The 16,383-nt window shown below is 43.4% G+C and overlaps 1 protein-coding gene across 1 annotated transcript; it reads left to right on the top strand.

Annotated features, from left to right (window-relative positions):
* Positions 8,766–9,395, top strand: LOC109724227. The gene is made up of 2 exons (XM_020252967.1): positions 8,766–8,990; positions 9,162–9,395. The coding sequence occupies exons 1-2, from the start codon at positions 8,766–8,768 to the stop codon at positions 9,393–9,395; spliced, it is 459 nt and encodes a 152-aa protein (XP_020108556.1).

Raw genomic sequence — 16,383 nt, 5'->3', positions numbered from 1 at the left:
CTTCACACACTTGCCGGACGACCGGGGTGGTAGCTCTTTCCTACATGTGGTGGTAGTTTTCACACTCCTTTTGGATGTAACTCTTTCCACATCTTTTAAACATTGGAGTTTCTTTTTCTCCTTTTTTTTAAATTTCAAACTCCCCCTAAATTAGGCAATCTCACAATTGAAAATAATTTTGACGAATTTTAGTCAATTAGAGAATACCCATTCATCATATCCAACACTCACAACCAAGATGAATTAATCACCAAAAAATCAAATTTGATTTCAAAATTTTGATGAATTTATGCAATAAGAAATCATATAATAAATTATCGTCAAAATAATAAATAGTGGAGTAAAACCGATAATTAATATGAATTTAACTTAATATGATTGTGAAGTTAAAACCCGTTTTAGAAAAATTTCTCTCTCCAAAATCATGGATCTCAATTATCTCTTTTCTCAAAGATTTTGAAATTCCCAAACACCTTTTCCTCAAAATAATTTTTAAATAAAACAAAAATTCAATGCACCAAAAATCATTCAAACATGTAATGCAATGAATAAAATTAAACAACGAGCACCAATCAAAGCATTACACTAAAAATCAAAAATGACTAAGACGAGGAGCAAGGAAAGATATCACCTTTCCGGATCCAAACTTGTCGGATCTTTGGTTTTCTCGGCTTGTCGACGTTTGGTGCCGTTTGTTTAGATTTTTGATCAACCGTTGGCGGTTTTTTCGGTTGAGGCTTCGGTTGAATTTGTCGTTGAGGCTTATGCACCTGTTTTGCATGAACTTGACGTTGTGCATTAGAGGTCCGGTTCTTTTGAGGTACTCGACTAACTTGATTTTTCTTAAGATTCTGCGTGGGAAGTCGAGTTGTAGATAATGCCGCTTGAGGTTTAGAAGTTGCCGATTGATTCTTCTTGTCTTTATTTGGGTAATTCCTTTTGATGTGTCCTTTGATGCCACATCGATGACACACTTTGCCTTTCAAAGTTGTTGAGAGTTTAGATGTCGCCGTTTGATCCTTCTCAACATATGTCCGTTCATATCCAAGGCCCAATTTGCTTGTTTGACCCAATCCAAACATTTTGTCCAACTTCTTTGATCCCGAAGAAAATTGTTGAAGATCGGATTGGAGTTGACGAACTTGGTTGGTCAAGACTTGATTGGACTTGTGCGATTCATGAAATTGATGCTCCAAAAATCCAATCTTGTCGTTAGAAGATTTGATCGTTGATTCCGCATCGCTAAGCTTCTCTTGGAGGTCCAAATTAATCTTCAAACTTGAATCTCTTTCCTCCTCAAGAGCCTTATTCAAACTCTTTATGTTGTTGTTCTCCTCCTCAAGTTCCAACAAATGACGTCTCAACTTCTTGTTGAGTTTAGCCATCTTCTTTGATTCAATAAGAAGTTGATTGTACGCTTCCGCTATGTCGTCGTCGTTTGATTCCTCCTCACTTTCGCCATTGTTGCTCGATAAATCATGTGAAGAAAGAGAAATATTGGAGTTAGTAGCAATAGAGGATAAACACACAACATTCGACGAGGGAGTATTAGCAAATAGAGCAATTTGATCATTCTTTTCTTCGTCACTTGACGATGATTCACTTGATGTTGAATCATCCCACGTCTTTTCTTGCATAGCCTTTTGTCTATACATCTTCTTTGAAGGACAATCCGTCGCAATATGGCCGTAGCCTTTGCACTTGAAGCATTGGATCTCGCCTTCAAATACATCCTTTTCCTTTGAAGACTTTGCACGGCTTTTATCCTTAGACTTTGAAGATGAAGATGATTTAGACAAAGATTGTCGCTTGGACGATGAAGCCTTGTCCAATCTATTCTTGTTCCGAAAATTTCGACGAAACTTCTTCGTGAGAAGCGCCAATTGTTGTTCAAAGTCCGCAATTGATAAGTCATCGTCGGAACTCGAGTCTTCGTTCTTCTTCTTTGTAGATTTCAATGCAACACCTGTGCTTTTAGAAGAAGACTTGGAAGAAAATTGATTAGTAGGAAAGGTCATTTCATAAGTTTGTAAAGCACCTACTAATTCCTCGACTTTCATCTCATCCGGATGTTTGACCGTTTCGATCGCGGCTACTTTAGCCCGAAAACATTCCGGAAGAGTTCGAAGAATCTTTCTAATAACCTTAGAATCCGAAATTTTCTCTCCCAAGTTAGCACATGTATTCACAACATCTTGTAGACGTGCATAGTACTCGGTAAAGGTCTCGTTTTCATCCATAGAAATAGAATCAAACTTGCTAGTTAGCATTTGCAATTTTTGGACCTTTACTAAGCTTGTTCCTTCATGCGTAACTTGTAGAGTATCCCAAATTTCCTTTGCCGTTTCGCATGCCGAAACCCGAGTAAACTCCGTTTGCGATAAAGCGTTGAATAAAGCATTAATTCCTTTACCGTTAAACGAAGATGACTCGTTTTCATCTTTTGTTCACTTGTTCCGTGGTTTAGGAACGGTAGCGTTATTGACAACTTCGGTAGGGTGCTCCCAACCAAATTCAATAGCTTTCCAAACACGCTCATCGATTGCAATTAGAAAAGCTCTCATGCGAACTTTCCAATAGGCATAATTCGTGCCATCGAAGAGTGGTGGTCGATTAACGTTACCGTCTTCGGCCATTAGAAAACAATTTATCTAGATCCTACTCTGATACCAATTGAAAGTTTTGAGTAGCCCAAGGATCTATCTAGATTGTATCTATCACCTAGAGGGGGGTGAATAGGTGAACGGCCAAAAACCACAAATCTCAATGCAATAAAAATAAATGCGGAAAATAAAAAGCACACCGAGATTTACGTGGGAAAACTCCAACTTGGAGAAAAACCCACGGGACCAACACGCGAAAAAATAATTCACTAAGAGAAAAGATTACAAGGTGATTACCGACTCCACGGACTCAACCTCTCTTAACCTCCTATGAATCTTCGCGCTACCCTCCGGGTTGTCCACGCCCTCACGTTCGAATCCACGAACGCCTCCACTTCGAATCCACGAAGCTTCAATCACGTCGAATCCACGACGCCACTCGAATCCACGAGCAAACGATCCGAATCCACGAACCGCCTTTGTTCACGCCGAATCCACGACGCCGTTCATGAAGAGTATCATGATTATGGTGCTCCTTCGCTTAGGAGTATCGTAGAAAACCAAAGAAGAAAACTCCAAGCGAAAACTAGATCAAATCGACATATAGCGAATGCGAAACGTTATCTCAATTTGATCTAAAGAGGCTAATTTGTAGAAAATAGGTTTAGAATGAAATCCGAGCCTCTAGGGTTTCTCAAACATGTATTCTTATGATGCTTTATTAGTTAGAGAACCCCTCTAGCTTATTTATAGACTTTAGAATCAAAACGGAGTAGAATTAGAAAGTTTCTTTCCAAAATCAGCACCTTGTACCGGAACAAGGAAAGCTGTCCAGGGTACAGCATGACGGAAGATTTTTCTGCGAAGCTTCTGTACCCTGGATAGGCTGCAGCTTGTTCCGGAACAGGGCTTGTACCGGTACAGCGTGAAGGTTGTACCGGAACAACCATCAAACGATCCGCGCAAACACTGATGGCTGTACCCTGGACAGAAAACCCTTGTACCGGTACAACAATGCAATTTTCGCTGAAAATGCATTGTTTCGGATTTTACAAACTCTTAGAAACTTTCTAATTTATTACAACTTGAAAATATGATTCTAAGATCTATAAATAAGTATGAATCACCATAAACAAGATTTAAAGCTTACCTAAGCATCGTGATTCATGTTTTACGTGTTTTGCGTTCTTTCCGCTTCTTCGAAGTCTTGGATTCTTCGATCTTCAATACTCCGCTCCGGACTTCTTCAAGACTCCGACTCGACCCACGAAACTTGCCAACACATAGGACCTAACAATCTCCCCCTTTGGCAATTTCGTGACAAAACACACAAAAGCTCACAAATTACAATTTAAAGAAAAACCGAAGTTCAATGTCCTCACCAAAACATCGAACCCCTCGCGTGTAATCCAAATACAATTTGAAACTCAAAATTATATCAAAACTCCTAAAACAGACTCTATGACTTAGACACAACTAGGAGTCTTGATGTCTTGATTTTCTGCTCATTCATGCTCTCCCCCTTCATCCATGCTCATCCATGCTCTCCCCCTTTGTTCTTGAACTTATCATCCTCTGCTTCAGTTCAAAACATGCTCATCCATGCTCTCCCCCTTCATCTACGCTCTCCCCCTTTTTGTCAAAAATTGCCAAAAGAAAAGCAAATAGAAAAAGAAAACATACTAGAAAAACATGAGAGTAGTCTAGTCATAGTTACAGGCCTAAAATAAAAGTAAAAACATACTACAGAAAGATAAGCAAGCAAATCTAAAACATCTTCCTAAACATCAAATGCAGTGAAAGAAAGAGACTAAGCTCGACGAAGAAATCACTCCGTGTCCTTATCATCATCATCATCATCTCCAGCACCAGCTCCAGAACCTCCAGCCTCAGGAGCATCACCAGACGGTGGAATGAGAGGATGTCGTGAAGATGACCGCTGATACGAAGCAGAAGATGGAGTAGGTTCCCAAATATCATCATGTCTACACCCCATCTTATCCATCAATCTTTTGATACTTAACTCAAACTTTTTGATGCCGGACTCAACTTTCCTTCCAATGTTGTTCACCTTCTTCTTTAATTTCCGTAAATCATTCTTAACTGATTCCAACGTCGTTGCTTCCCCCGAACTAGATGAAGTATCATAACTTCCTCGAGATGTAGGCGGAGGAGCAGAACTAGAAGCTGCTCTCGGTGGAGGTGCTGGACTAGATGCTTCAGGAGGTGGCCCTTTGGTCTGATGGAATGACTTGAGAGTGCTAACCGACTTAGCCCAAGTCACTGAGTCAATAGGCCCAAGGCCAACATCATACTTGTCACAAGATGTATACACTCCATTTGCTTGAAGAATCCTCGTAATCAGAACAGGGAATGGTAGTAGATCCCGTCGAGTGGCACCCTGAATTACGTGAATCATCCTTTGCCAGATCAGAAATGGAATGTTGATGTTCAACCCACGAGCCTGCTCGGGATGGCCAAGTAGATATAGCAACACTAATCTCTCCAAGCGGATCCTCTTTGTGCCGATAGTTGGTTGAACATTGTAGCTCATAACCAAGGATAGCAAGTGATACTCAGGTAATAAATCCTTGGATTCAATATAACCATGTATCATGTAAACACCGGCTTTGCATATAGCTCCAAGAACGATATCCAGGTGAGTTGATGCTTGGAATCCTCCTGACGTATAGAGAAGACCTGAAGTGTCCACGTGCATCCCCAAGATCTCTCCAATATCATAGGGGGTAACTGGAAATCTTCTCTGACGCACAATAGTCTCGAAAATAAAAGTGCCTGTTTCACCATCTTCAGCAAGTACTTTACCATTCATATAGAACTCCCGAATGAGTTCTACACAGAAAGGAGCTTTCGCAGGAACCCGTCCAACTGGCTCAATAGGTGCGCGCTGTAGTAGTCGTCCAAAATCAGGAACATCCCGAATCAGATCATTGAAGTTCACAAAGCATTCAGCTATGCACGACTTTGATGCAAACAACCTTCGCCGTGCAAGAGGGACATCCACAGCTTGTTTTGTACGTCCCTCACGAGTACGAGAACCACCACCATGAGATGATTCGCCAGCTATTCCTTTGCCTTTGTCAAGGCGAGCATTAGATTCTTCAGATTCTTCAGAGGAGCTCGCCTGATAATCCGGATCAGACCCGGACGCTTCTTCAGTTATGCGTGTCCTTTTAGAAACCCCATGACGACCTCTACCACTACCACGGCTCTGTTTCCCAGCCATTAGCACCAAGAACACCAATACGAGCAAAAACGCCATTTTCCCTACACAAAAATTAACCTCTCATGAACAAAATCTTGAAAAAATCTGTAAAAATAGCGAAAAAATTTCTAATAACATTAGAATGCATACAAATGCTATTTCTAACCAGATCATGCAAAAAATTTCATCAAAAAATCGAACTTTTTGAAAAATCCCGAAATTAGATGCATATTAGATCATAAATCTTAGATCAGCGAAAAATAACTTGTATTGATGTTGTTCAAGTGTTCTACAAGCAAAGTAATAGCCTAAGACACTGATCTATAGCAAAAAATTGCATCAAAAACGGATTAGAACAGAGATCAAACCCTTATCCCGCAACAAAACAGTGAAAATAACAAAACCGGGATAAAACTCACAAATTTGATGCTAAAAACTTACAAATCCAAGAGGAAAACGTGTAGAACGGTTGAAGAAGAGTCGCCGGAGCTCTCAAGAACAAAATTTTTTTGACAAAGATAGAGATTTGAGAGAGATCGAAGCGTTATACCCGGTTATAAGCCGCTCAGCCGCAGACCTTGTACCGGAACACGGTTCTTTGTACCGGTACAAGGACCAAAATGTGAAAAAAAAATTTCGAAAAATATCCTTTAAAAATCCATCAAATTTAAATTAAATTCATATAATTAAGGCTTTTACTCCAAAAATCATTGTAATGAAAATAAGATATTATAAAATTTCAAAACACATCAAAACATCAAAATTTCAATATCAAAAATAATTTAATGACTCAAAACTATCAAGATGTAAGTTGATGAAAATTGATTTTTAGGAATTCAACAAGATTGACACCAATTTGTCGCAACACATTCAAAATAGAGATTTAACTAATATTACACCGGGGGTGGCTCTCTGAGCATCTTTTTTTTTTTTCAAACTAACACCTTATTACTCCGAAAAATCTAAAATATTTATTTCATTTGATTTCCAACCTTTTTCGGTTAATCAATTCAATCTTCATGTGGTAGCTTCACACACTTGCCGGACGACCGGGGTGGTAGCTCTTTCCTACATGTGGTGGTAGTTTTCACACTCCTTTTGGATGTAACTCTTTCCACATCTTTTAAACATAGGAGTTTCTTTTTCTCCTTTTTTTTAAATTTCAAACTCCCCCTAAATTAGGCAATCTCACAATTGAAAATAATTTTGACGAATTTTAGTCAATCTGGACAGAAAACCCTTGTACCGGTACAACAATGCAATTTTCGCTGAAAATGCATTGTTTCGGATTTTACAAACTCTTAGAAACTTTCTAATTAATTACAACTTGAAAATATGATTCTAAAATCTATAAATAAGTATGAATCACCATAAACAAGATTTAAAGCTTACCTAAGCATCGTGATTCATGTTTTACGTGTTTTGCGTTCTTTCCGCTTCTTCGAAGTCTTGAATTCTTCGATCTTTAATACTCCGCTCCGGACTTCTTCAAGACTCCGACTTGACCCACGAAACTTGCCAACACATAGGACCTAACACACCCCTGTTTTCCTGAGCTCCAACATAATAAGAACAAGCTCAGGGGTTGAGCTAAGCTGATAAGAACAAGCTTAGAAAGTGAAATGACCAAAACAGCCTTACTGCCACGCAGCTACAATACTGGTACCGGTACCAAATCATTCTGTCACCGGTACACAATGCAAAATACAGATTTTCGCATTTTGCAATACACTTTCGATCTTCTGGCTACTCGATCACTCTTATAACTTGTCAAAACCTCACTTCAACTCTTTAAAAGATGTGGGTTAACTCCCAATACCAATCCCATTCTTGAACATCACAATTGACCAAGTTCAAAGTACTACAGTTGAATAGTGCATTTGCAATGCACTTTTCCGCTTCCGGCTACTTGCTTACTTCAGTACTTGTTGAAAACCTCTCTACAATCCTTCAAAAGTCGTAGAATAGTTTCAATTATTATTCTAACACTCGAACTTCGCAATTTACCAAAGTTCAGTGTACTACATTCATCCCTACTAAAAAGAAGTTTCGTCCGCGAAACTAAAAACCGAATCCATGTTCAAAACCATCTTAAAATGATGGGAAATGCATTCCACCAGCACATATATCATTTCCCAAAGGATTTGAATAGGTCAAATCAGTCGAGGCATTTATACGGGGAATTCTACGATTTCAAAGGTGCTGCAGTTTGCAATTCAAGTATACATGCCGATGGTGCGCTTCGATACCGGAACTGGTGGTGTGTACAGAAAAATGAAGAGGTCCGAAAGTTAGTTTTGCGGGAAGCGCATCAATCTCCCTATAGTGTTCACCCAGACAGCACCAAGATGTACCAAGACTTGAGAGTGCTTTATTGGTGGCCGGGAATGAAAGCTGACATTGGACGCTATGTGGCGCAATGTCTTGTTTGCCAACAAGTCAAGGCGGAGCGCCAATTTCCAGCGGAAAAGCTTCAGAGCCTGCCTATCCCCGTTTGGAAATAGGAGGATATTGCCATGGACTTCGTGGTCGAATTGCCCCGTTCGTCGGGTGGCCACGATGCGATTTGGGTAGTGGTGGATTGTTTGACGAAGTCAGCACATTTTCTACCGATCCACACTACATGGTCAGGAGACAAACTTGCGCAGGTATATCTCGATGAAGTGGTGAGGTTGCACGGGGTTCCGAAGTTGATTATGTCGGATCGAGACCATCGGTTCACTTTGCACTTTTGAAAAAGCCTGCAAGAGGCACTTGGCACACGGCTCGAGTTTAGCACCACTTTCTATCGTCAAACCGATTGGCAGTCGGAAAGAACTATACAGATTTTCGAGAATATGTTGCGAGCGTGTGTCATTGACTACAAGGGTAGTTGGAGCGAGCATCTACCGATGGCCGAGTTCGCCTACAACAACAGTTACCAAGCAAGTATAGAGATGGCACTGTTTGAGGATCTCTACGGGCGAAAGTGCCGATCTCTTATACATTGGAGTGACGTGGGCGAACAGACGATGTTGGGTCCCGATGTCTTGTGGGGAGCGGAGGAGAAAGTTCACCTCGCTCGTCGACGGTTGTTGACGGAGCAATCAAGGCAGAAAAGCTATGCGAATAAGCGCCGGCGAGATTTGGAGTTCGCGGTTGAAGACCGCGTCTTCTTAAAGGTATCACCTATGAGGGGTGTGAAACGGTTTGGCGTGCGGGAAAAGTTGAGTCCCCGGTACGTTGGACCTTACGAGGTATTAGAGTTGATTAGAGTGGTAGCATACTGGCTTGCATTGCCGCCGAAGCTTTCGGATGTTCATAACGTGTTCCATGTCTCCAATCTTCGCAAGTATATCCATGACCCCGAGCATGCTCTGTTGTATGAGCCACCGGAACTTCAAGAAGACATGAGCTATAAGGAGTTCCCGGTAGCTGTTATCGCTCGAGAGGTGCGAAAATTGAGAAACCGCGAGATTCCTTACGTCAAAGTTCTGTGGAGCAATCATGACGATCGCGAAGCCACACGGGAACTTGAGGATGTGATGAAGGAGCATCATCCTCATCTCTTCGAGGAGTTGAGTTGAGGTACGAGTTTGTGTTTAAGTTAAGTTAGTTTCGAGGATGAAACTCTTGTTAAGGAGGGAAGGATGTAAGATATTGAATTCTCGTCGTATTAAACCACTTTTGGTCAAAAGGACCAAAGCGCGGCGAGAAGGGTGCTTGGACATGGTCCATGTGACATTCCAATAATGTTGGAAGGGTTAAAGTTAAACTCCAAGCTAGATTATTGAGTTTTAGTGTTGTTCGGCGCGAAATGGAGGTAAGGAGAGTCAAACTGCAGTCTCGGTATTGCTTAACCGGTTAAGCATCAGGGTAGTACTGGTACCCCGCAGCAAACCGAGGATAGCAACTCTCGGGTTTGGCCTCTGCGAAGTGGCTTAACCGGTGAAGCCCACCCGCGTACCGGTACAAAGTGCAGGAAATAGCAGAACTGGTCTGCTTCAAATAGAATGAAAATGAGGGGCATTTCTGCAATTATGGCAGCTTATAAAAGGACCTCATCTCTCCCTTTCTTGTTCACAGCCAGGGAAATATCTCCTTCACTTATTTTTCTCCCTCTCTCTCTCTAGAAGCTCTCTCTCAAGGGTGGAGGCTAGCGGAAGGATTAGTGGAGATTGAAGCTTGAAGGTGGATTTCATTTTCTTCCTTGGTTTGGAGGAGCTTGTAGAGGTAAGCTTCAAACCCTCTCATGATGGATTTCTAGGGTTTGAATCTTATGCTCTAGAATCAGTTTTAGTTAAACCCTTAGATGTTGAATAGATGATTATTGCTTGAATCATGAAGCTGTTCGATGAATTCTTGCAATAGTTGTAATTTAGGGTTCTAAAGAGGGTTTTGTTAAATTGAGATCTAAAGTTAGGATTGATCTTTTTTATACTTAATCGCTAGATAATCCGACACGTTGGTAAACTCGGTTCGGCGATCCGACGAGTTTGCGTGGAGATATTGAAAAAAAGCCTATTTTTGGCTTCGTTTGCCACAGTCGGAAGAAATAGACGGCGAAAAATTACAAAATTTGGAGTCTAGCTTCGTGGCATCACCAAAAGGTGGGGGGTGTCCATCCCGAAGCAGTTGAACTTCTTCCTATGTCCGAATTGTTTTATTATAGCATATGTTCATATATTGTTATCATGAATTATAGGTTATGTTAAGTAGTTGTACTTCAATTTCTTGCATGTTTCCATTGTAGAAATCATATTGTGAGTTGAGCACTTGATTTAGTGGACGCATGAGGATTGGGTCTTGACATAGAATCCTATAGTGCCAAAGAACAAAAGATGAACTTGGACATGTAAACCTAGAAGAGTGGCATTTGAACTAGTGTAGTAAAAACACTATGACATGAACTTAGGAATAGAAGATGATTTCCTGAGTAGTGGCATGTAAACTAGTGTAGTTGGAACACTTACAACTTGATAACATGAACTTATGAATAGATGATGATTTCCTGAGTAGTAGCATGTGAACTAGTGCAGCAGAGACACTAACTATCTTCGAGTGAGAGAATTTGATCGTACTCACATACTCTGTGTAACTTTGGCATGGTCGCTCCACTCCAAGTAGTGAGCTCCGGAGTAGATGTCGCGTTTGGATAACTTGATTACCCAGCAGGCGGTCTCGGGTGTGTGTAGCGCAGAGTCTACTCACCGGCAAGATTTGAGATGTGAGTTCGGCCTAACCTCCGGGTTAGCCGAGATGAGATTGGACATGAGACATAGTACGTGATAGTAGGTTTCATTGCTATGTAGATATTTCCTTTATATCATTATATTATGCAGATTGAGACATAGTATCATGTTAGTAAAGTACATTACTATGTTCATGCATTCATTCTGTTTATTGAGGCATAGTCGCATGTTGTAGATTTTGTTACTATGTAGCAGCTCATTTTCATATATCTATCTATCTACTTATGCCTGCTTAGACCTAGTAGGAAGATCGGCAGAGTCGGCGGCCGAACCCACTGGAAACTATTCGTAGTTCTCACCGCACTTTGTTGCAGGGCCGAGTGCGACCGGACTGGGCGAGGACCGCGGTAAGGGCATAGCGCCCTAGTAGCTAGCAACTTTCCTTTTGCTTTAGAGTACCCCTGTGTGCATAAGTGACAGATGATGTATATATTGGAGAGTTGTATGTATATGTTTTGAGCAGAACTTGTATACATTTTGGGAGTAAAAATGTAAATCAATTATGTAAATGTTGAATGACAAGTGTAATAGCTAGATCTCTCTCTCTTTTGTTGTTGCTTATATTAGTACTCGTAATGCTTCATGTATGTTGTTTAAGTTTGTCTGGGCAACTTATTGTACATGATTGTGGTTGTTTAGTCTTGGGCGGACAGGGGAGGCTCTGTCCGTTCGGCGTCTGATCGACGTACCCGAACCGACCAAATTGGTGTTCGCGGGGCGTGACACCTGCTCTACATGTCTATCAACAACTAACAACATGCAACCAATAAGGTAAGATATACGAATTATAACAAGGCAACTGACATCTAGAGACACTAATGCTGAAATAGACTACCAGCTCAAAGCACCTACGTGTCACTGTCGCGTCGAAAAACTAGGTGCGCACAAGTCAACCGAACCTAAGAAGATTCACCGGGTCAGTATCTGACCCACAAACCCAAAGCACACAACTCACGAACCCCCACATAAATCCCCGAAAATCGGTTTCCCAAAACCGATCACCGTAACTCGCCGGAAGTCCCGAAAATCACACCGGAACGCCGTCAGGACCCACTAAGTGTCCCGAAACTTACCAACTCGTGCCACGAGACATCCGCTGCCACAAAACACATTGATTTGGATGTCTTGGCAGCAAACACGAGAATACACAACCAAACAATTATCGTCGGATAATTGTTCGGATCCGGGTTCCCAGAAGTGTCAATTTCGACACCGGAATCCATCGTCGCTCACCCGTCATCTCCGAACTCACGATATGACGATGGTTACCAGCCGACAAGGCTCAGCGACAAAGCTCAGGGCAAACAAACACCGTCGGATGAAATCCGAATAGAAACCCCGTTCCGCCGGCGAATTTCGCCGATAAACGCATCGAAATCTACTATTTGATTTCCGCGAAAGCTATCGGACCTTGGACAATCAGTCCAGAGGTCACCACACACACATACGCACTGCCCACAGTAGCCACAAAATGCACAATTGCATAAAAGTCCCTATATTTACATAAAATACTATTATTTTATGCAAATCGGGTGATTATGTGGCTCGTTAACGCAAACTGAGGACTTTCGAGTTCCGCCGAGACAAGTACTGACAGGTCTCGACGTGCCGGAGGCCGTGCTCATGATCCGGAGCACAACGGCTAACTGTAGGAGGTGCGAGAGTGACTCGAAAGTTCTGTGAACAACGCGCACTCGGGGAAAACCATGCCGAAAACGCAATTCCGGAAGCCGCTGATCCAAAGTGAGGTGAGCACTGTGATTGGCACTGGCCAACAATCACCGTGCTCACCTCCGGAGGCATCGGGACAGTCTCAGATCACCGAAAAAGCGTATGCAAACCAGAAACAGTAACCAAAAGACCCTAAATGAGCGACACCGCCGAAACAGCAGAACGAAGCCTTCCCGACAGAAATTGAGGTAAGAACGATGATCAGCAATGAGTCACGATCATCGTGCTCCCTTCCACAGAGATCGGGAAGCCTCGGATTGCTCGAAACAGCAAGCCACCAAGGAGATGCCCTATTTCGGGCTTGGCCGGAGCAAGCTTGCTCCGGCCGGCTTCTGGCGGCACAACGACGTGCGCGCGGCCCAGAGGTGGGTGCGAGGGAGGGAAGGAACACCATGCTCACCTTGGCCGGCAACGAGGAGCGGCGGCGGCATCGGCGGATCGAGCCAAGCCCTCACGGGCTAGGGCTCGGGTTCCAGGGTAGTTGCGGCCACGGCGGCCGGCGGGGAGCTCAGGGACGACTGCGGTAGACTGTCGGAGGCCGGAGGGAAACTACGCGGGTGGCTCCTGGCGACGGCTACGCGAGGGAAGAGATGCGAGGCCACCTCGGCCCAGGCAAGTCTGGGCGGCCGCTGGTTGACAGAGGCGGCGGCGGCAGCCACCAGGGACGGTGGCGATCGGCGGGACAGGTTGCCGGGGCTCCGAGGGAGGCGGCGGGAGTGGCCTGAAGCGATGGCGGCGCGCGGGCTAGCTGATGAAACTCAGCTCGGCCCGAGATTGCCCTAGCTAGCAGCAAGGTGCTGGGGCGGCAGCGACGGCGCCCGGAGGCGACGACGGTCGACGGGGAGGCTCACCAGGACTCCGGGGGTGACGTCGGAGAGGAGCCGGAGGGAAAGCAGCCTCGAACCTCGTCCTCAACCCAAGAGGAAGAGAGAGATAGAGGTAAAGAGGGAGGAGAGGAAAGAGAGGTGAGAGAGAAATGAGCCTTCTCCGGCGGCCAACGACGTGCGCAGGCGACCGGGGTGTGTGCGGCTAGGGCAAGGGAAAGCAAGAAGGTGGCTGGGGGTTGCTTGGTGGCTAGGGTTAGGGTTTCAAGGTTCAAAACCCTAGAAGCTATAAATATATATAAACTCCAACTTGCGTAAAAGCCCCTCAAAACTCAATATTTAATTGAGTCCCTCACAGCATGAGTAAAACGCGTGAATACATCTCTACATGCTATTTCATGCAAAACGGTACATAAAATGTCGCGCTTTTCGCAAAATTACCGTTTTGTCGTTTAAGACCCCTCCTCGATCAACGTGCAATATCAGCAAATCCGTCCGTCAGATTTGCGAACGGATTGCACCAGTGCGATCAGCACGACAGAGACATCAAACCTACGATTTTATTTCGCCTCGTTTGGTCACGGATTCACGATAAAACCCATTCTCTCTCCGAATGGCGAAACTACGCACAAATACATATAATACATGTATTTTCAATTTTCTCGAAATCTGTGCGTCAAACCAGCAATTCATCAGTGCCATTGGTTCCAGAATAGTCGAACCGTTCGAAATGAGCTATTGGATCGCTATGAACAGAGTCCGATACGCGCCAGAAGCCAACTCTACTCATTAGCCTCTCCGAAAAACCGAGTTACTATTCACTTTAAGTGAAAACTAAAGATCGCGTAAAATCTCCGTTCTAACTCATTTTCTCCCAAAACTTGACGAGTGCTTTTGTAATTAAATTACACACAAAAACATCGTCAACAGAGAGTTTAGCTACTCTGCCAAATCTCAGTCCTTACATCATCCTCCCCTTAAAGAAAGTTTCGTCCCCGAAACTTGCTCACAGACAGGGGTAAACTGATGCTTAACGAACCAGAACAACATATGCATGCGGTGCAAGAAGGATGCATGATAACGAAAAGCGTTCTATTTACGACATCAAACAATAGTCATACCTACGATGACGTCAGCCATTGATCTTCCTCCTGACGTGTCATCATGTAGACACGCCCGTCAGTGGTCTGGTGTGCCTCCTTCTCCTGACAGGATGTCGAGGGGCATCCAGACGAAGAATACGCCGTGTTGCCACGATCCTGCCATAGAGCTGCTGGAGTAGACGCTGCAGCAAATACTGTTCCTGCTCCATTGGTGCAATCTCCCCAAAGGTGTCCGTGTTGGCCACACCTATAACAGTGATTGTGCGCTGTGGGCACTTAATAACCCTGTGAGCCTTGCCGCAGATTGAAAGATATGGATCCCAAGGATCTAAAAGGTAAATAACACCTAGAGGGGGGGTGAATAGGTGTAAACGGCAAAAACCAAACCTCTCGTGTGTAAATAAAAGAGATAGCGGAAAATAAAAACAACACACCGAGATTTAACGTGGGAAAACTCCAATCCGGAGTGAAAAACCCACGGGACCGATCACACAAAGAAAATCCACTAAGAAAACTTGAGTACAAGTGATTTAACCAAAATACATGACTCAATTTACCGAATTCTCGGTGTCGATTGTCTTCGCCGGTCCTCGATCGATAGGAATCCTCCAATCGACCCCGCCGCAACTCTTTGCTGCGTCAACGCCTCAACTCCTCGAAGCGTCCACCGAATCCTCGGCTTCACACGAGATCCACGTGCCAAACCTCCTTCCGGAGCTTGTAGAATTGATGATTTGTGGTGACTAAGACTTAAAATACCATAAGCAATGGGGGTTCACCATCTAATCAATCATCTACTTGATTCTCAAAGAAAATCTCGAGTTAAAACTTAAGAATCAAGTCGATCGTTGATTATACGAAACTCGTTATATGAAAAACATTATAAGAACATGAAAACAAGTTTTTAGGATTTTAGAACAGTAGAAATTCTAAGTCTCAGCTCATATGATGACCCCCATGGCTTATTTATAGGTTTAGAAAACTTAGAAGTGGACTAGGATTACAAAAAGTCTATTTTAAAAACTGGTGTCATCCTCAGGAACCGGTCTTCTCGAAGAGACCGGTCTTTGAGAGCCCGGTCCCTCGAGTGGGAGATCGGTCCCTCGCTGCATGATAGAAAACACAACGTTCGGGAACCGATCTCTCATGCCAGAGACCGGTCCTTCGCTGCGTGACGAAAAATTCCATGTTCGGGAACCGGTCTCTCATGTCAGAGACCGATTGCCTCGCCCTGGAGACCGGTCCCTTAGATCAGGAGACCGGTTGCCTTGAACTTTCACGCAGAGAGGACTCTCGGGAACTGGTCTCTCATCTCAGGGGACCGGTCCCAGCACATTGAAAACTTCAGTTTAAGTTTTCTATAGCAATCCAAGTCTTCTAAACATATATTTAGGTAGTTTAAACACACCACAAATGATCTAACATTCATACCTGAGGTGTCTAGCTTTCCGAACAGGTCTTTGATTCTTCAAAGTGAATCTTCTCTTCAAACTTCTGCGATCAACTCTTCAAGACTCCATTCGACTTCACGAAATCCGCCAACCTAGAAAATTCTTAATACAAATGACACAAGGTTTGGTGCTCTCCCTCTGAGATGTGGCGGGGGCGTTGCTCGATCCTGACTACGTCTTGCGATGCTTAGGTGGTCGCCTATTGTTCGATTGG

The sequence above is a fragment of the Ananas comosus genome, linkage group 18 (assembly GCF_001540865.1).
Source record: "Ananas comosus cultivar F153 linkage group 18, ASM154086v1, whole genome shotgun sequence".
Lineage (NCBI taxonomy): Eukaryota > Viridiplantae > Streptophyta > Magnoliopsida > Poales > Bromeliaceae > Ananas > Ananas comosus.
The sequence above is the reverse complement of the archived record's forward strand: the minus strand, read 5'-3'. Positions and strand labels throughout refer to the sequence as shown.